General features: G+C 39.6%; 1 protein-coding gene across 4 annotated transcripts in view; it reads left to right on the top strand.

Moving 5' to 3' along the window:
* The window catches only part of ERC1 (ELKS/RAB6-interacting/CAST family member 1), a 512,141-nt gene that overhangs the window by 217,851 nt on the left and 272,207 nt on the right, over positions 1 to 22,083 (top strand). For 3 of the 4 annotated variants that reach the window (XM_080660553.1, XM_080660552.1, XM_080660550.1), the window contains one exon: positions 7,485 to 7,616. The exons of the other annotated variant lie outside the window; for it this stretch is intronic. In XM_080660553.1, coding sequence (XP_080516679.1) covers positions 7,485 to 7,616 — 132 coding nt within the window. The remainder of the gene's footprint in view (positions 1 to 7,484; positions 7,617 to 22,083) is intronic. 4 annotated transcript variants of the gene reach the window in all.

Here is a 22,083-nt window from a genome sequence, read left to right as displayed (position 1 = left end):
AAAGTCCCCTACTATGATTGTATTGCTGTCAACCTCTCCCTTGATATCCTCCTGAGGTTTTTTTTATGTATTTGGGTGCTCCTGTATTGGGTGCGTATATGTTTACCAGAGGTATATCTTCTTGTTGGATTGCTCCCTTTAGTATTATGAAGTGTCCTTCCTTATCTCTTGTTATGGCCTTCACTTTGAGGTCTAATTTGTCAGATATAAATATTGCTACCCCAGCTTTTTTTTTTTTTCATTTCCATTCGCCTGAAAAACCTTTTTTCATCCCTTCACCATCAGTCTGTGTGAGTCCTTTGTTCTGAGGTGGGTTTCCTGTAGACAGCAGATATATGGGTCATATTTTCTTATTCACTCAGCTACCCTATGTCTTTTGATTGGGTCATTTAACCCATTTACATTCAAAGTTATTGATAGATACTTGTTTTTCACCATTTTTATTCTTTATGCCTATGTTCCTTCTTCCCTTCATATTTCTTCTTTTTATAGCAGACCTTTTACCATTTCTTGCATTGCTGGTTTGGTGGTAATAAACTCCCTTAGTCCTTTTTTGTCTGTGAAGCTCCTGATTTCACCCTCAATTTTGATTGATAGCCTTGACAGTATTCTTGGATTCCGACCCTTCCTTTGCATGACTTTATATATTTCATTCCATTCCCTTTTGGCCTGATGTGTTTCTGTTGAGAAATCAGTCGCTAGTCTGAGGGGGGATCCTTTGTAGGTAACTTTGTGTCTCTCTATGGCAGCCTTTAAGATTCTAACTTTGTCGTTGGTGTTTGCCAGTTCAATTATAATGTGTCTTGTTTCAGGCTTTTTGGGTTCATCTTGTTTGGGACTCTGTGAGCTTCTTGGACTTGTGTGAGTTTTTCCTTCCCTATATCAGGGAAGTTTTCTGTCATTATTTCTTCAAGCAGGTTTCTATGCCTTGCTCAGCTTCTTCTCCTTCTGAGACCCCTATTATGTGATGTTGTTTTGTTTCGTGATGTCCCAAAGTTCCCTTAGGCTCTCCTCCTGTTTTTTAAGTTTTTTTCCTAGATGGTGCTCTACTTGGGTATTTTTTCCTACCTTGTTTTCTAGCTCACTGATGTAGTTCTTTGCTTCTTCTAGTCTACTGTTGATGCTTTCTGTTGAGTTCTTTATTGCAGCGATGTCATTTTTCATTTATTCTTTGTTCTTCTTCATTTCCTCTTGGTTCTTACACATGTTGCTGAATTTGTCTTCCATCCTTTTCAGCAAACTTGTGACCATTGCTCTGAATTCTTTCTCTGACATAATGTTTGAGTCCTTTTTGTTTACTCCCTTTTCTGGTGATTCCTCCTTTCCTTTCATATGCAGGCTGTGTCTTTGTCTCACCATGATTGTTCCTCTCTGGATGTCTGGTTATGTAGCTCTCTTTGTCCTGCGTTGACTTAAAGGCACAAAATAAAACACAACAAGACAACAACGCACATGGCACCAAACACAAATGTATTCATGATACTAGTAACTCCAAGTAAAGGTGACCACCAGAGAAAAGATAGTTAGGAGATAGAAAAGAGTGCAGAAATGATATTGAGAAAAGGAAAAAATGTAAGAGAGAAAAGAAAGAGAAGAAAAAATAAGAGGGGAAAATATATGTATATGAGGAGAAAATTTCAATGAAACATCAACTAATCCAAAAAAATGCAAACAACAAATACCCATAGATGAATGCAAACTATAAATAACAACTAATCCAAAATATGTAAACTACAAACCCCCAACAACAAACACCCAGATGAATCTGAGGAAGCAGAGTTTATTTCCAGAAGGTAAGGTTTAGGAATTTAATGAATGGGGAAATAGCCACAATTTAGTATAGAAGAGGCAGAAAGAGGATGAGTGTATAAAAAGGAAAGTAAAGAACTAAATACAAAAAAAGAAAAAATATATATTATATTAAAGTATATATACACAAGAAAATTCATATATATATAAAACTTTCCCCCGTCTTTAGTCTATCTATCTATGTATTCATTTACTATTGGAAAAGGAGAATGGAGAGTAGATAGGCCTGAGTTTGTGATTGGAATTAGTTAAGCTATTAGTAGAAGAAGAGAACCAGCGAGGAGAGGAAAAACAGAAGTAAAAAAAAAAGAAAAAAGAAAATGAAAAGGAAAAAACAACAACAACAAACAAACAATAAAAACCAAACTAATCAACAATCAAACAAACAACACCAAGACAGATAGAAAGAAAAAGTGGGAAAAAAGTGGGGGGCAGGGGAAGAAGAAGAAAATTGGATAGTGTATGGACCTGGAGCATGGGAGCAGAAATTAGATATATGAGTAAGATCAATTGTTAACAGGAAGTAAAGAGAAAGGATAGAGAAAAACTACAGCAGGAACACGGTATGAGAAACAGGACAAAAGGGGAAAGTGAGGAAGAGAGTGTTGGTATAAAGGAAAAATTGAGATAGAGCAAAATAATGCTAAAGGAAAAATGAAAATAGAATGTAGAACAATAATCCCAAAATACAATAAAATAAAGAAAAAATAAAATAAAACTTTAAAAAAGATAAAATAGTAGTAGTAATAATAATTAAAAATAAAAATATAATACAAAAGGTAAAATCAAGTGAGAAAATAATTTAGTTTCTCAAGTAAAAGATAAAAAATAAAAATGTGAAGTAGTGAAGGTCGTTCACTTCCTCTACTGTTCTGCTTGGCAGTCTGTTTCCTGTCAGGTAGACAGCACAATATTGAAGTTCCCTGCATTCCACCACTCCTCTGTGTTATAAGCCACAACCCTGTTTTCAAGCAGTCGGGAGCTCTTTGTTTCTCAGCCTGAGTTTAGTTCTATTTACACAAGAGTCAATTTCTGATACAACCCCTGGGTGGCAGTGTTTCGGTATTGATATCTGGTGCTAAAAGGCCCCTTCCCTCCCCAGTGTTTAGATTGCTTTCCCTGCTGCGCTCAATACTGGGTTGGAGGGATAGACTGCCCTAGAGCTGGTTTTCTGCTCGTCTCTCCCCACTCTGAACCCTAGGTTCCACAAAAACAGCTTTCCCCTGCAGTCTCGGTGAGTGTTTTTTAATTAGAAGATCCTATGTACTGAACTTAGCAATCAATAGCAAGGATTTAAAAAGAGGAAGAAGAAGAAAAACCACAGGAAGGGTGCAGACTTGCGTCTTTCCCCCCCCGGCACTCCGCAGCTGGTGTACTGATAGAACTTCAGGTTGCCTTTCTGGTCCCAGCCCTGCTATGGGTCAATTTCTGTAGTCCCCTCCTGCCAGCAGCCCTGTGGACCCCCTTCTGCATTCGAGAGCTACACTGACCCCAACAGCAGTGGATTTTGTGGAGCGCAGCCTTCCTCTGGGACTTCAGTGCCCGCTGTGTGCGTTTCACGCGCGTTTCTCCCTCCAGCCTGGATCCCAGATCTCACCGTTCCGTAGGCGATATCTGACCTTTCTGTCCATGGATTGCCTCCTTACCAGCTGTTTTTAATTCACCAATTCGGGTGGATGTAATCGATTTAGCTTTTCCTTCTATCTGCTCCATGAGAAGGTGCAGGGCTTGTTTGCATATTTGCGCCGCTTTGTCTCCTCCTGGACAGACTTTCTAGGCGCCCACGGTCGGAGAGGCTGGAGTCTTGGTGTTCCTGGGTTCGCAGCTGAGGCAGCTTTTCCCTGGGGGTTGTGGTTGTAGGGTCCTGGGAGGTATCTGAGGTCTCCCCGGTTGAAGGTAAGGCTGGGCTTCAGATCACCACCATTCTCCCCTTCAAGATGGCGCGGTCTCTGCGGCAGAGCTGGCCGCTCCAGGAGAGATTTCCGCAGGAGTAGAGGCTGCCCAGCCAGGGGAGCCCTGTCCGGCAGTCCCCAACAGTTCCATAGAGATTTTTCTTTTTCTTCAAACCAAAATACACCATTAAGTATAGTGTAGATGAACAGTTTTGTCACTAGAAATTTATGTCAAGCTCTATCACCAAAATCTACTCACTACTATTTTTGTAGGTATGCTTAAAAAAAAAAAAAATGTGGCGGCAGGAGGGACTGTTTGCACAGAAATGGTGATGGGACAGTTTTGAAAGCTCTTAGCATGGTGCTGTGTTTCAAACATCTGCTGTTGGGATATTTAAACTTTAGGTATCTTTAGTATCTTCAGACTAAGAGCAGAACTTATTGCAATATATTGTCCATTTATTTATTTTATTTATTTATTTATCTATTTATTTATTTATGTACTTTTTAACATATGCCCCTTGGAAACAGTATTAATTTATTTATTAATGAACTAATTTATTTAAAATCTTTATTATTGAAAGTATTATATACATCCCCTCTTTTCTCCCTTTGATCCCTTATGGCCCGCACCCCTACCCTACTCCAGGCCTCTACCACCTATTGTCTGTGTCCATGGGTTATGCATATCTTATCTGATTGAGATGGAATATGCAAATTGATGGTCACTCCATGACCAAGATGGCAGCAGCCTGGCCAGGACACTTGCGTCTTCGCCATGGCAACGATGCAGGCGTTCCGCCCTGCCTTGGCCGCTCTGGGCCTCTGGGCAGCGCATGCGTGCAGGCGCGAAGTGGCTGGGGTGCCTGTTATGGGGGGGAAGGGGGGTAGAGGGAGCTACAGGAGGGCAGTAGGGCCGGAGCGAATGAGGAAGGCGGTGGCCAGAGCGAAGGCCTGGGTCCTGGGTGTCAGAGGGAAGCTGGTGCCAGCAGCTAGGGGAAGGAAGGCCTATTCTTGCATGAATCTTTGTGCATCGGGCCTCTAGTATATATATAAGTTCTTTGGTTGATCTTTTTCCACCCACCCACCCACCCCCGTCTTCCCTCTGAGATTTGACATGCTTCTGTGTCTCTGAATCTATTTTGTTCAACAGTTTATTTTGTTATTTAGATTCCGTACATATGAGTGAGATCATGTGATACTTGTCTATCTCTGACTGGCTTATTTCACTTAGCATAATACTCTCCAGGTCCCTCCATGCTGTGTCAAAAAGCAAGAGATCCTTCTTTCTTACAGCTGCATAATATTCCATGATATAAATCTACCACAGTATTTTCATCCACTCATCTACTGATGGGCACTTGGGCTGTTTCTGGATCTTAGCTGTTGTAAATTATGCTGCTATGAACATAGGAGTGCATACATTCTTTCTGATTGGTGTTTTGGGTCTCTTAGGACATACTCCTAGACATGGGATCACTGGGTCCAACTATTTTTTTATTGTTTTTTCTTTTTTGTTCTCTGATTGAGTGATTTTTTTTCTACCCTGTCTTCTAATTCACTAATATGATCCTTGGATTCCCCTAACCTGCTATGTATTCCTTCCACTGTGTTCTTTATTAGTGCTATGTCATTCTTCATAGTTAGTATATCTTTTCTCATGTTATTGAGCATCTTTGCCATCATTATTCTGAATTCTTTGTCTCAGATTTCTTATCTCTATTTCATTTAGCTCTTCTTCTGGAGAATTTTCTTGTTTTTTTTTTGTTTGGGGCTTGTTTTTTTTGTCTCCCCATTTTGGCTGCCTGTTTGAATTTGTGTCTGTATACTAGGTAGATCTGCTACACCTCCCAATTTCTAGTGCAGGTCAGTGTCAGACACTGTTTCTTACTGGCCTTGAGTACTCTGTTTGGAGCTATCAGCAATCCACAGAGTGTGACTTCCTCTGCTGGGACTGGGTGCCTTTGGAAAAGACAAAGATGTGCACCAAAGTTTGCTTTTCCTAGCCTCAGGCTGTGAATTAGATCAGGCAAAGACTCAAAGCCTCCAGAGACCTGCCTCTGCCAGCAGTCTGTTTGTATTCAGTGTTGATTATCTTCTCAACCACAGTGTGGAGTGAGAGGTTTTCCAACAGTGTTGGGCAATTGCTTCTGCCTGCAGGCTGATTGTTATTCTCAGTCTCTTAATGGGCCTTAGAAACTGCACAGGGTGGGCAAGGGGTTTTCTAGTAGGGTGGGGCAACAGCCTTTCCTCTAAAAACTGCCTGGATAGCAAAGGTCTGTCTGAGAAAGATGTCCTCCACAGCGTGAAGGAATGACTCAGTACAAAAAACCAGGGTGTGTGCCTTTCAAGGTCTAACCCCAGAGTCCCCAACCCTGACTTCTGCTCACCCAACTCCAGTCCACTCTGCCCTCGCTCTGCTGGAGCCCAAGGTGATTGGTTGCACATGAAATTTTGTGTGAAGGCCCTCTTAGAGGGTGCCTGCATTTCTAGCCTTCTCTCCCTGGCAGACAGCAACTCTGCTGTTTTCACAGCCAGATGTTATGTGGGCACCTTTCTCAGTTCTGGTGCTCTGGGCTTGGGAGCCCAGCTTGGGGTTTAGATCCCAGAGTTCTCAGTGGGAACCCCCCATAGTTGAGATATCCCTCCAGGACTTCAGCTGCTATCTGTGGGAGCCCAGCCAGTCCTTTTGCACCTCCGCACTTTTTACCAGTCTCTATGTAGTCTCCACTTTTCTTCCTTGGTTTTCAGGTTCTCTCCAGCTAGTCTTCAGTTAATTATTCAGGATGGTTTTTCTGTAGTTTAGGTGTAATTTCAGTTTGGTCCTGGAAGCATGTCACTGTAGCTTGCACTTACTCCATCACCATTTTGGAATCCAGCACTTTATTCTTATTAATATTCTGGTTCTATAGGAGTATAAAGAGGAAATGCTTATAATAACCTCATGAATTAAGTTTTTCATTCTACTTGAAAACTGCTAATTTATTCGTATTCTAAGATCTTTTATCTTACATGATCTTTTAAAGTCTTGTAAGATTTTGCTTGTCTTTCTGATTAAAATTCATAGTTACTTCCCCAAAATTTACTTTTTAAATTTGTTTAGATTATTAATGCAGTGGGTTTTGGTTGGCTAACTAAATTACTCATTCTTAGCCAGACCAGTCATTTATATTAGGGTGTAGTTTTTACTTTTAGTTTTTTCATATAAAATTAAGAGAAAATGTGGCTTTCTTTACTTCATCAGGAAAAACTCTTTTTTTCATTTCTCTTTTTTAAAATTAGTTTGCTAAATAATTGCTGTATGAGGAGTATAATCTGTAAGATCATACTGTTTATTTCATCTAGGCTTAACTTTTCAGGGAAAGAGAACATTTGACATTGAGTCTTATTTCTTCGGCTTCATCAGAGCTGACATTAGGTCATTTTAGAGAGTAGTTCAAAAATAGCTTCGTGCTTCTAAATAATTAAGCTTTTGCTTCCCATGCTGCCTAGTGCAACAATTTTATCCACTCTGGATAGCAAGTCCATCCAGATGGAGATCAAGTCCATCACATGTTCCTCTTGCTTAATAACTTGACCCTTTGCTCTTAATAATATACTTATTCAACCCCCTTTACTTCTTTCTTCTCTTGTTTTACTTTTTCCTCTCTGATGATATCTTTTTTACCTGGATTTACTTCTGAAGGGAAGAACATTTAATAAACAAATAGCCCTTGTTGATAAATAGGCTCTCCTTGTGTTAACTAATTAGTCTACTTCACCGAGTCTTCCATCGTTTTCCAGGACAATCTCCGTAAGAAGGATGACAGAATTGAAGAGCTGGAAGAAGCACTAAGAGAGAGTGTACAGATAACTGCAGAGCGAGAAATGGTGCTAGCACAAGAGGAATCAGCCAGGAGCAATGCTGAAAAACAGGTCTGCGATTTTATACAGTTACTGGCAATGCAGCTGGTTAAACAAAAGGTAAAACCCAAACAGTGTAGTCTAGGGAAACTACACATAATGTATGTTTATATGGTTTCAAAAACACTCATCAAGTGTAAGTACTTAGACTTAAATAAGAATTGAAATATAGCTATATAAGAATTGACTCGTGTTAATGCAGAGGTCACTGCATTAATAATTAGGGACTGATTTCAGATACACTTATGTAGTATATGCTCATATAGCTGATAAGATGAAATGGAACATGTCTGTTTGTTATAAGATCGGCACAATCCTGCTTTTAAATTGAATGGAAAAACACAAACATCTGAGTTAAAGATGTTAATTTTAAATAGCAAATAGTTTATTTATTTTATACCTTGGCTTGTTCAAAAGGGCAGTTAAAGCTATAACAAGTTAAGATTAATAACAAGTGTGAAAGAGATATTGTGATGCTTAAAGAGTCCCAGATCAGTGTTCTCTTGAGGTGACTTGTTAAATGTTCTGTTGCTGGCATATACACACACACACACACACACACACACACACACATATATATATATATATATATAATTTTCTAGATCCTTTTCAGATCCTCACCCTTGCTTTTAACTTTTTATTGGGAAGAATAACTAAAGAGGGAGATGTGAATGGAAGAAATATGATTGGAGGTTTTGAACCTGCCTCACACAGACTCATGACATTTTATTTTTCAGTGATTATTTCTTTTCCATTTCTTTTTTGGAGAAATATAAATATTAAACAGGTAAAAAGTTCAAGTGAGAGGGTAACATGAATTGGGGGGGAACCTCTTGGATCAGACTACCAATGCTCTTATGAGTTAAGTTAGTTGCATAGCAAGGAAGAAGGGTACAATTCAAAGCAGACTTAGTTTCTTTAGTGTCAAGTATAAAAATAAAGACAGACTGAAATTAGCAAAGCCAAGGGAAAATTGATCTTTTCACAGTATGTCCTTTAGTGTCTTAGTCCCCTTTCTATTTGAATTATTTCCTGATGTACAGTTGAATAGAGTTTGGGTAGTGGAATGTTTCAGAGACGGGGTGGTGATAACCATTGTTTCAGAATAATAATGAATATTCTTTCAGCTTGATCTTACCTTTTTTACACACTTTCCTTTATTTTCAAAATGTCACCCTTTTTTTTTCTCCTGTAAAGATTTCTTCCTGCTTTGGAAATCATTAGTTAGTTACAAACCTTACATATCAGAGATCATGTAGAAGTTTTGGCCATTAGTAATAGATCATGTCATTATAGACTATAGACTCCTGTTATGTGTTCTTTTTAAAGCTATTGTTGTATAAACTAGTTATAATTTTTTAAATCAATTTTTTAAATTTATATAAAACTTGGGCAGAAAATACAGAGAGTTGCTAGATACTCCTTTCTTCATCTCAGTTTTCCCTATCATTAACATCTTACATTGGTGTGGTAAGTTTGTTAAATTGATGAGCCAGTATTAATACATTATTAGCTAGTCAATAGTTTATATTTTGGTTCACTCTTTGAATTGTATAGTTCTATAGGCTTTACCAAATGTATAATGTCATGTATCCCCAATTACAGTGTCATACAGAATAGTTTCACTGGCCTAAAAATCACCTGTGCTCCACCTAATCACTCCTTCCCCATTTTCCCAGTCTCTGATCTTTTTCCTGTCTCTACAGTTTTGCCTTTCCCACAACATCATATAGTTGGAATCATACAGTATGTAGGCTTTTCAGACGAGCTTTTTTCATTTACCCTCTGCACTTAAGGTTCTTCCATGTCTTTTTGTGGCCTGAAAACTCACTTAGTTTTATCTTTGAATTACATTCCGTTATATGGATGTGCCACAATTTGCTTGTTCCTTTACCTATTGAAGAATGTCTTGATTGTTTCCAATTTTGGGCAATTATGAATAAAGCTTTTATAAACACTTATATCCTTTATGTATGGGTATAAATTTTCAAGTCATTTAGGTAAATACCTGGGAGTCTGGTTGCTGGATTGTATGGAAAGACTACACTTAACTTTGCAAGAAACTGTGACACTATTTCCCAAAGTGACTGTGTATAATTTGCTTTTAATTGCATGCTTTTTTTTCTCTTCTGTTTATCTTTTTTGCACCATTCTGCTTCTCACTGCCTATCTGAAGCTGTTGAGTGAAATATTGCATGAGACCAGTCATTTGGGCTTTAAGTGGTTTAAGGTATGAAGAAACTGCTTTTATATTTGTACTTCTGGGGTTGTGTAAACTTCATTCATTGTTGCCTCCTGCTCTCATCTTTTCTTATTTTATCTTACTTTGTTTTCTAACTCCACTGTTTATTAATTGTATACATCAAGTATTCATTTGAAATATCTTAAATGAGTGAAGCTTTTTCTGGTTAGGGACATTACTCTTACTATCTTTCTTAGGTCCAGAATTTATCTGTCTCTTGACTAAATTTAGCCTCTGAGAAGAAATGACTACGTCTGATAGGAGGAGGATGTTTGCATCTCTTGATTTCTCAAAGTGCCAAGTAAAATTGTTTGGGATCCATAGCTCATTAAAATAAAGTACATAACCTTTTAAAGTTTGAGCAGGGAAAAACTCTCAAAGGAAAACGTTTTTTGATGCCTTTCTTAAATTCTTTATAAGATCTCCTTACAGTATTTTTGTTCCAAATACATGCTGCTCTATATTGAGCCATGCCCCATATTTGGAGAAGTTGTCTAACAATGCAGTGAAGGAAGATGTCTTCTAAACTGTGTTGGCAAAGCCTATATAATGAAGTGGTGATATGCAAATTAACCCTCACAAGATGGCTGCCTGTGACCGGGCCAGCAGGGGGGTTAGTGAGGGACGACCAAACGACTGAACAAGCAGGCTTTGTGGAGCGACCAGGCTGGCAGGGGGGTTAGTGAGGGATGACCAAACGACTGAACAAGCATGCTGTGTGGGGCAACCAGGCTGGCAGGGCGGGGGGGGGGGGGGGGATGAGGGGGAACCAGACCAGCAGGGGGGGGGCAGTTGGGGGTGACCAGGCCGTCAGGGGGGCCAGTAAGAGGTAACCAGGCCTGTGGCGGTCATGCAGTTGGGGGTGACCAGGCCGTCAGGGGGGCCAGTAAGAGGTAACCAGGCCGGTGGCGGGCATGCAGTTGGGGGTGACCAGGCTGGCAGGGGGGGGCACTTGGGGGCAACCAGGCCAGCAGCGGGGGCAGTAAGGGGTGACCAGGCCAGTGGGGGGAACAATTAGGAGCAATCAGGCTGGCAGGGAGGGGACAGGTGGGGGTAATCAGGCTGGCACGCAGAGGCAGTGACTTGGCAATCAGGCCGGCAGGGGGAGGCAGTTAGGGACGACCAGGCAGGCAGGCAGGTGAGCGATTAGGAGCCAGCAGTCCAGGATTGTGAGAGGGATGTCTGACTGCTGGTTTAGGCCCGATCCTAGGGCAGTCAGACATCCCCCAAGGGGTCTCAGATTGGAGAGGGTGCAGGCTGGGCTGAGGGGGACCCCAGTGTACAATTTTATGCACTGGGCCTCTAGTATAGGGATAAAAGAGAAACCCACGAGGAAACCCCAGGGTTCCTTTCCATATTATTTCTTCTGAAACTTCTCTCTGCTCAGGTTTTGTGTTTTGTTGAATGTGAGAGTTTATTTCCCACCCTTTAAACATTTTTTAAAAAATTTATTGGGGTGACATTGGTTAATAAGATCACATATTCAAGTGTACATATCCATGATATAGGTATGCCTACCACCCAAAGTCATATCATCTTCCTGCACCATATATTTGGCCCATTTTACTCATTTTGTTAAAATGAGCATAGAGTAAAATTTTTTCACTTAAGTCTCAGAATTACCAAGAGTTAGGGAGCAATATCTTTAGTTCAGCAGTGCTTTTATGAAGTTAAAAAGTGTGAAATGCTTTTTTATTGTATTTGAAAATTTCATCTTTGGTATACTTTGAGAGAAAATTATTATCTTATTTAAAAAAATATTTTTATTGTATTTAGAGAGAGAGGAAGGGAGAAGGAGAAAAAAAGAGAAACATCGATGTGAGAGCAGAACATCGATTGGCTATCTCCTGCACGCCCCCCACTGGGGATTGAGGGTGAAACCCAGGCATATGCCCTAACTGGGAATCAAACCCGCAACTTTTTGGTGCATGGGACGACATTCAACCAACTGAGCCACACTGGCCAAGGCTAGAGTAAATTTATTTTTGAGGTAGCCATTTTCAAATAGATTACTGACTAAGATTTTTAAAATGCCTTTAATGTAATAAGACTTTCTCTTGTGGCTTAATAAGTTGGATTTGTTTTGTCCCAAAGAATGTTTTCTTTTTTTTTTTTTTTTATGGCTAAAGAGAACTGTTTATTTATTTATTTTTATTTTTATTTTTTAATTGTTTGAAGTATTACAAATAGTAGTAGATATGTCTCCTTTTTTTTTTTTCCTTCCCCATTGACCTTCCCCCGGCCTCCCCTCCCCCCCAGTACATGCCTTTACCTGCCCCCTCCCCCCAGTGTTTTTTACCAAAGAATGTTTTTGAATGTTTTGAAAAAAGATACATCCTCTCAGTATAATTAACATTTGCACATGAGTTCTGATTTTTATTTTAAAGGCTGATTTTTAATAGTGATACTCATTTTCTTCAAATTGCCATTTTAACATTATTTGGCTTATCTATATTAAGTGTAAATTCTTGACCTACAAAATCATAAGGTTTTACCAATGATTTGCTAGATAGTTATAGATTAACTAGAGGCCCAGTGCACGAAATTTGTGCACTGTAGGGGGGTTGTCTCTCAGCCCAGCCTGTACCCTCTCCAATCTGGGACCCCTCGGGGGATGTTCAACTGCCTGTTTAGGCCCGATCCCACAGGCAGGCAGACATGCCTCTCACAATCTGGAACTGCTGGCTCCCAACCGTTTGCCTGCCTGCCTGCCTGCCTGCCTGCCTCCTCACCCCCTAAGCCCTCCCCTGCTGGCCTGATTGACGCCGAACTGCTCCCCTGCCAGCCCGATCACCCCCAACTGCCTCCCCTGTCAACCCGATCGCCTCCAACTGCCCTCTCCTGCTGGCCTATTTGCCCCCAACTGCCCTCCCCTGCTGGCTGATCGCCCACAACTGCCCTTCCCTGATGGCCATCTTGTGGCGGCCATTTTGTGATGATGTGGGGGCAGTCATTTTGTGGTGGCCATCTTGTGACAATGTGGGGAGCCATCTTATGACAACATCGGGGCAGCCATCTTGTGATGACGCGAGGGCCAGACACCACCTAGGCTTTTATTAGTATAGATTAGCATTTTTATGGGTCACCAAAAAATGGCACTTCTAGTGAAACTGTGTTATATAGGCTGCAGGACATCTTGAACCAGCTTGGTTTTTACTCTAAATTTCACTGTCATCCCAGCTTCTTTAACATGTAAGTGTTTTCCTTCACTGCCATCCAGACAAGAAGATGGGAGAGGTAGGGATGGCCTTCATTGTCAGTAGTTCTTTATTCTTGATGTCAAAATGGGCAGCACAGTCATCTAAATTTGATCCAACATCTCTATATCTTTCAGTTAAATAGCTAAAAGAAGTAAAATAAGAAGGCAGTGCTTGTGGAATGTACAGTGCATGTTGGTGACACACACCTCATTATGATTCACCTGCTTGCTTCTCCTATTGGGTTGTTTGTTCCTTTTGAAGGCAGTGGATGTTTCTCTTGTGTTTCTGTTTGCATTTTCAACTTGATCAAATTTCACAATCATAGCCATATCTGGTTTATCAGACATGGTTGCATAGGAAACAGAGCTAGACACATGAGCAAGTGGAGTTCAGTCTGTGCAGTGGCTGCTGCCAAGTGTCCCATTTATTTTCATTCTTAAAGATTTATTAGGACAATAGTATGGTGAAAGCCTCAGGGGTCAGGTGCAGGGTGAAGGGGATCAATGGGGGGGAAATGGGACATCAGTAATACTTTCAACAATAAAGATAAATTTTAAAAAGAATAAAAATCTCTATTGTCTATTGGTTGCAAAACTACCTAGTCACTTACACAGTATTTATCACCATGATACCAAGTACTTTTCAAATAGAACAAGACCACTGAAGCAGCACTTGTAGCTGGGTACCTGTAGAAGGTGATGTGCAGTAATAGAATTATAGTTTCACTCCCCAGTCTTCCCCATTGCCTACTTTCTTTTGTTTGTTTGTTTTTATTGATTTCACAGAGATGAAGGGAGAGGGAGAGAGAGATAGAAACATCAATGATGAGAGAGTATCATTGATGGGCTGCCTCCTGCAAACCCCACACCGGGGACCGAGCTGCAACTGGGCATGTGCCCTGACCAGGAATTGAACTGTGACCTCCTGGTTCATAGGTTGATGCTCAACTGCTGAGTCATGCTGGCTGGGGCTCTTTCCCTCAGTTTTAAATCAAAGAGCAGTAATGTGTAAAATAAAATAATGATACTTTTACTTATGCAACCTTTTCTGTAAGTATTTATTGAATGCCTTGCTAAACTAAGCATTGGAAATAAAAATGTAATAGAGATACAACTTCTGCCTCAGAAAGTTCAGAGTTCATTGGGAGAAACTGAAAAATGAAACTGTAATTATGGTTCAGTTTGATAAGTATCAGGGTAGTCATCTGAATAGAGAGCTTTAAGGATAGAAGGGAAGGGCAAGCATGTAATCCAGACTGGAGAGGTCCATGGAAGGCTTTCTGGAGGAGATGGCTAATGCATGAGGTGAGCCTTAAAAGAAAGAGTTAGACAAAGAAGAGGTGAAAGATATTCAATGTATTACACGCAGATAGAGGGACCAGCATAGGTAAATGCTAGAAGCATCCAGGGAGCTTTAAATAGCAATTAGTAGCTAAAGTTCAGGGTAGATATGCATGGCACGAACTGTGGGAGGAGGAAAGAAGGAAGGAAGAGGGGAGTGCATGCAATCAGATTATGCTGAAGCATGTTTAATCTTATACAGTAAATCTTCACGTAACCTCATTGATAGGTTCTGTGACTTTAAGAGAAATTATATATAACAAAAATAAATTTACAATAGGCTAATTGATATAAACAAGAGTTAAGACTAGTATGTGGTTTGAGGCATATAATTCTGAAACAAGATGGCGGCATAGGTAAACACCTAAACTGCTGCCTCGCACAACAATATCAAAACTACAACTAAAAGACAAAACGGACACCATCCAGAACCACAGGAAAGCTGGCTGAGCAGAAATTCTACAACTAGAAGAAAAGAGGAAAGCACATTGAGACTCAGAGGAGCTGCAAAAGGCTGAAGTACGGAGACTCTCACGCGGAGAGGACGGGCGGCTGTGTGCACGGGCGGTTGAGTGCGCGGCTGGCTTTCTAAAGTGGGAGGGAGAAGGAAGCTCCCGACTGCGCTGAACTCCAGTCCTGGGCGAGACGCTGGGAAACCAGACTCATTCGGGGGGAATCTGGACTGTCAGGAAAAGAGAAAGCACACTGAGACTCAGGAGCTGCGGAAGGCAGAGGTGCGGAGGCACGCGCGCACAGAGAGGACTGACTGCTGAATGCACGGGAGGCTGAGTTCGCGGCTGGTTAACTGCAGTTCTAGGCAAGTTTCTGGGAACCCCGACTCATTTGGGGAGAAACTGGACTGTCTGTCAGTGGGCAGAACTCAAGGGCAGCTTTCTCTCAGAGGTGCTTGCAGCAATTACCGAGGGACACTGAGACCCAGGGGCCTCATAGGGCAGGGCGGATGGGAAACCACGGCTGTCTGCTTCGCCCTGAAACTCCGCCCCATCCAAGCTGAGGACAGAGGCTTTTGCAATTTTGTAGGTCTTTTCTCATAAGAGTGTCTCCAGCACAGAAGTTCTCCCAGCGTAGACACAGCTGATCCTCACAGCCAATTGGCCTGGAGGTCAATTCCTCTCAGTGATACCAACAACAATCAAGACTTAACTACAACAAGGCTGTACACACAGTCCACAAAGGGGTGCACCAAGAGTGTCCACCTCAGGTAACTGGAGAGGCTGAGCCACTGTGCCCTAGAGGACACCTACCACACAAAGCTACTCTACCAACTCAGGGAAGCAGCGAAAATGTGAAGACAAAGAAACAGATCACAAATGAAAGAAATGGAGGAAAGCAAACAACAGGATATAGAGTTCAAAACTACGGTTATAAGGTTTTTCAAGAATTTCCTAGAAAAGGCTGATAAATTTAGTGAGACCCTGGAGGATATGAAAAAGGACCAACTAGAAATTAAACATACACTGACTGAAATAAAAAATATTATACAGAGACCTAACAGCAGACTAGAGGACCGCAAGAATCAAGTCAAAGAGTTGAAATACAAAGAAGCAAAAAGCACTCAGCCAGAAAAGCAAAAAGAAAAAAGAATCCAAAAATTTGAAGATAGTGTAAGGAGCCTCTGGGACAACCTCAAGCGTACCAACATCTGAATTATGGGGGTGCTAGAAGAAGAGAGAGAGCAAGATACTGAAAACCTATTTGAAGAAATAATGACCAAAAACTTCCCCCACCTGGTGAAAGAAATAAACTTACAAGTCCAGGAAGCGCACAGAACCCCAAACAAAAGGAATCCAAAGAGGACCACACCAAGACACATCATAATTAAAATGCCAAGGGCAAAAGACAAAGAGAGAATATTAAAAGCAGCAAGAGAAAAACAGTTAATTACCTACAAGGAGCTGTTTCCTGGTGGCCAGTGTGCTCCCACAGGGGGAGCGCCGCTCAGCCAGAAGCCAGGCTCATGGCTAGTGAGCGCAGCGGTGGTGGTGGGAGCCTTTCCCGCCTCCGCGGTAGCGCTAAGGATGTCCAACTGACAGCTTCGGAGCGGGCCTAAGCCGGCAGTCGGACATCCCCTGAGGGCTCCTGGACTGCAAGAGGGCGCAGGCTGGGCTGAGGGACCCCCCACCCCCAAGAGCACAAATTTCGTGTACCGGCCCTCTAGTATCATAATAATCACTTACGTTTATAGCATGAGTGATGGAATTAGTGTAGGAAAAAGGAATAGGATAGTTATAAAAGTGAGAAAGAGACATTTGTCCATTGTGAGAATATGCCAGCCCAACATTGAGTTTAATTGCTTCACAGATATCACTTATTCCATTTATTGTGTTATTCCATTATTCATTAAATTCATATTTATTGAGAGCCTACTATGTGCAAGAAACTGGGAATACTTTAGTGACCCAAACAAATATGGTCCCTTTCCTTATGGTGTTTATATGTTAGTTAGATTAATCAGGTGATCAAAAATGTAAACATATTCTTCAAAATTGTGACACATGCAAATAAAGTAGTATAGTATTTTATAAAAGAGTATAATAAGGGGACCTTATTTAGAATGAACGGTCAGGAAAGGTATCGCTATTTAAAATGAGACATGAAAAGTATATAGGAATTAGCGAGATTAAGAATGGCAAAGAGTTTACTTCAGCCATTAGGGGGACCACATGTGTGGATAATGGGAAAATCATGATATACTCCGGGAACCAAAAGAAAACCCTAGTTAATGGAGAATATTAAGTAGAAGTGAGTTGGTAGGTAGGTAGATGAATGAGTGAGTAAATAAATGAGTGAAAGAGCAGAGGTTTGACATGAAACTGGAGAGGTAGGTGGAAAACATTATGTAGGAGAGTGATAAAAATCCATTTTGTGTTTTTAAAAGATTATTCTGTCAGTTATATGAAGAATAGCAGGAGAGCAAGGCTAGAATAGGGAGTACCTATTAGGAAGATATTGCATGATTCAGAGCACAGTAGGGTGTTGGCAGTGGAGATGGAGAGATCTATTTGGAGATAGATTCAACAGGACTTGCCGATGGATTGCATATGGAAGATAGGGAGAGGGCTGTGGAAGACTGAGAGGACCTAAGTGAATGGTGGTGATGGTTATTGAACTGTGGTGATAACTGAAGAGGAGGAGTTTAAGGTAGGGATACAGCTTTCTACATACTAAGTTTGAGATGCCTGTGCCGTCTTTCTCATGAAGGTGTCAGGCACGCAGTTGGATATATGATATGGATTTAGCTCAGAAGAGTGTTCTGAGCTAAAAAATGTACACTTGGGAGACAACATACATTGGCTTTGTGTTAGCCTTTCACAATATAGAAGCTTCTTCCAGTTAATCTCAAGTGTACATAAACTGAGAAGGTACCTGTTAACTCTCTACATTTCTGTGAACTAAGCTTTCAGTGACTCTATATATGAGTGACTTGCTTATTACTAGGAAATGTGACACACAGGAAGTACACAGAATCTTAAAACAGTTACAAAACTTGAGATACTGACATTTATTGATTACCAATTAACTGCCAGTCACCTGGATAACTACTTTCTTAATTAGTAGTATTACTTAACTATTTAACAAGTAAATCTGTAGATTTATTTAATGTGTACTGGATAGAAAAAGAGCATATGTGTTCTTGGGTCCTTTTTTCAGAAGAATGAAGAAAGGTTTATTAAACTACATGTTCCCTCTCTATAAAGCAGTGTCTTTATCTTTACCTTCTCCCCTTGTCTGGATAAATTTTACTTCTTCCATAGAACCTCCTCTGACCCTCCAAGTCTGAGTTATATGTCTCTCCCATGTTTTCATCAGCACCCTGTACTATTTGTTTTACAACACTGTATTATTACTTACTTACTGTCTATTACTTGGACTGTGTCTATCTTCTCCAGTAGAATGAAAGCTACTTGAGGATAGGGCCTGTGTCTTGTTTATTGTTATATCCTTAATACCTACCATCATGTTTGTTACATAGTGGCACTCAGTGAATATTTATTGAGCGAATGAATGAAATTTTATTCTGACCCCTCTGACTGTTTCTACCTCCCAATAATAGCAGTATCACTTAAGTTTAAATGGTAGTTTTATGATTAATTATTACATGTTTTTATTCTTTGTTGTAATTTCTTTCCATAGGATTTGATAAAGCACTTTATCTGACCAGATAAACTCAAAATTTTAGAGTTATAGATTTAAAAAATTAGAGTAGATATTATGCATTTGCAGATAACATTTTTTTAGTGTTTGATTTTAAAGCATGGTAACCATAATTGAAAAATAAATTTGAGAAATCATCATTGTCCTTACCTATCCATCCGTGGGTAACAAAGGACTTATTGTGTCTTATAGGATGAATGTACAACACTATAGCCTTACTCTTGTTAACCTTTTGGCTAATGGGAGCTAGCTAAATGTCTTCAACTCTGAAATAACAGTAAGCCATGTTCATAAAAAACATGTAAAAATTCAAAACATTCTATAGAACAAATATAAAGTATGACCAAATTAGTTTGAAAATCTTTTTGATCCTACTTTATTAGTATTTTCTTCTGGTGGGACTAATACTTCTGATCATTGACAAATTTGACATTAAGTTTTTCAACATTTGCCTCATCTCTCCCTGCCTTAAAAATAGATTTATAATAATATTACAATTGTTTCCTTTTATAAAGTGCTATAATGGGCTACATTTATAGTTTATAGAAGTTTCTTAACATGTCTCAATACTTTTTTCTTTACCCTTAAAAGTCTGTGTCAGTAGTGAGTGATGCGGGTTTCTGAGGTGAGTAGCTGTGCAGTCTGAAAGTATTACAAATATAAATGTTTCTCAAAACTGTATAGAATCATTCAGTCTTAGAAAGAAGTTCAATTGTAAGTGAGCAATATAAACTGTGCTTCTTAAGTAGTTTACTGATTTCTGGAGAAGTCATCTGTTTTGTCAGAGCAAATATTGAAGCTGCTATTATTCAAAGATATTTCATTTTTAAAAAGTAAGATGTTATTATAAAACATTTTGTTGACAAACATATGGATAGTATTTTTTAATGTTTCAAGAATATGAGGAGCTGTAACAATTAAATTCACAATCATTTTCTCTTTGCCATTGTATGATTGTTTCAGTATTTAAATCAAGCTCTGTCAAGAGGAACCTAGTAAGTTTCATTGTAGACTCTTGCTGTAATGTCAATGAGTTTGAATCTCCTTTGTTATGGTGACTGGTTATGAAATCAGTAACTTGACAGACCCTGAAGTGAGACTGCTGGAAATACGTCATGTCTGCCTTCATGGTGACAGCTGGCTACAAAACAAACCCCACCAGAGCCATTCTGCAATTGACAAGGGACTTCAAAGGCCAACAGGGCTGCCACTTCAAAGAGAATTCTGCCATCTCTGGCTTGTTGAAAGAAGTTAAATGGCTGTACCCTGCCATAGCAGAAATCTCCATGTTTAGACTTCTCCTTCTTTTGATCTTAGAAAGATGTATGAAATGGGCTTTAACTTAAAGGAATGATATAGTCTGTATAATGGCAACCCATTATTATTCTGCATTTCGCTCCACTTATTAATGGAAATTACTCAAATATGTTTAAGTAACAGCAAGTCTAAAAACTCAAATGTCTCAGAGCATGAATGTTCAAAAGAAGAGTTGAAAATCCATATTAATATTGTATTAGCCACCTTCACAATGTGGAATAAGTCAGATGGTAAATAAAATGAAACTCTCCCATGTTTTTTAAAACTCTCCTTTAGTTTCTCTGTGTTTTTACCCCCTTTAGTAGAATCGGATTCTGAATGTTTATAGTAAGAATGGCCTACAATTAAAACCTATACCCTCAGGGTTGATTTGCATAGTTTAGACGGACATTTCTCTACTTTTAAGTAACTCTATAGTTAAAAATTTAAACTACCTTATACTATTTAAAATATTATTTAGTTATGCTGGATACAATTTTGAAATAATTATCTCATCTTTGTCTTAAAAACAAAAAAGATCTTAGTTTTAATAAAACTCTTAATAAAAGATCAGAATACTAACAAGCATCTTCAAGAATAATAAGGAAAAGGCAGCAATATGAATTTTTTCTTTTAGAATATTGAAAGCCCTAAAAGATATCCCTTTGATGGAGTCATATTTAATATACTTGAAAAAGAAAACTTAAGAAATAATATGGCAATAAAAGTATGGAGATTTTATATATGTGAAGTGAGAGGGTTAGCTAGAATTCAAAGTTATTAAAACTCAGTCACATAACCTTTGCTTAATTACATGTTTTCCTTCTCATCCTATGTGCTATATAAGAATAAAAAGGAATCCTTAGATTCTTTTGCTTTGATCTCTTATTTCCTTATTTCTTAAAAAACTTCCTTACATAAATTAGACTTTGGCAGAAGCTTTAACCACTCTAACTTCCTCTATAATTTTACCAGATGGTGTCAGTAGACAACAACTAAAGAAACTGTAAAGGAAAACTGAAGCCTCCAGGAAATAACCACAATGCGATGCTATGACCAAAAATAAAAAATAAAAAAAATCTCTATTTACACAAGTTCTTTAAAAAATGCATTTGTATTTGTCTTTTTTGTTACTATAGTTTCTTCCTCTTGAAATTTTTTTGGTAAGATCTTACATTATTGTATTGTCCCAGAAGTTCAGGAAATATCTGTCTCTAAATTTCAGCTTGATTTTTTCCTTTTTATTCAACAAAGGAACCACATCTATATTTTCAAAAGTTACATTCAAATGAAAAAATTAACTGCAGTGGAAAAGAAATAAAACCTTGGCCCAAAAATTGAACCACAGAGATGAGTGCCGGAGTCTATCAGGGGTCCTCAAACTTTTTAAACTGGGGGCCAGTTCACTGTCCCTCAGACAGTTGGAGGGCCGGACTATAGTTTTAAAAAAAACTATGAACAAATTCCTATGCGCACTGCGGGCCCGGGACGAGTCGGCTGCTAAGCAGGACAGGCAGCGGCACCCAGCGGGCTGGATAAATGTCCTTGACGGCCGCATGTGGCCCGCGGGCCGTAGTTTGAGGACGCCTGCATACTGGTTTTCAAAGTAGACATGTTTAGGTACTTCTGTCTAAACTGAATCACCACTGCTTCACTGGGTGGGAAGCACTCTTGGAATCTATGTGGCAGATCTGTAACAGATGATATTTAGTTTGCTTGTAATGAGTTCTTGGGGTGTTTGGCCCTTATTCTGTTATCTCCTACTGAGAAGTTTGATAAACCAAGTTATTGATGATAGAGGCAGTCATCCAAGATATGGCTGAAGGTGAAGTCATGAGAGACAGATGGCTTCCCACTGATTTTTATACGCAGTTTATGTTCTCCTTGGCTGCACCTTCCTGGATGTTTTCATTGTAACATATTTTCCTACAGAAATTTGCACAGCAGGATTTATCCTACACCACAGATAGTTTTTGTGTGTGGCATGTCTGTTTTGGCACTCATTTGTCTCTTCCTTTTATCTCCACCCTCTTTAATGAATAAATAAAAAGGCAATAAGAGTTAGTGTAAGTGCATTAAACCAGAAGTTAGGTGATGTGGAGTTTATTTCTTCTGTTTACCGGTGTGATTTCGGGTAAGTTCTGTATTCTTTCTAAGCCTCTATAACCTCATCTGTGTGGAATAAATTATTATCCCCGTAAGTGTTTTGGTAGGCTATAAAGCCC

Source organism: Plecotus auritus (genome assembly GCF_963455305.1).
Source record: "Plecotus auritus genome assembly, chromosome: 3".
NCBI lineage: Eukaryota > Metazoa > Chordata > Mammalia > Chiroptera > Vespertilionidae > Plecotus > Plecotus auritus.
The sequence above is the reverse complement of the archived record's forward strand: the minus strand, read 5'-3'. Positions and strand labels throughout refer to the sequence as shown.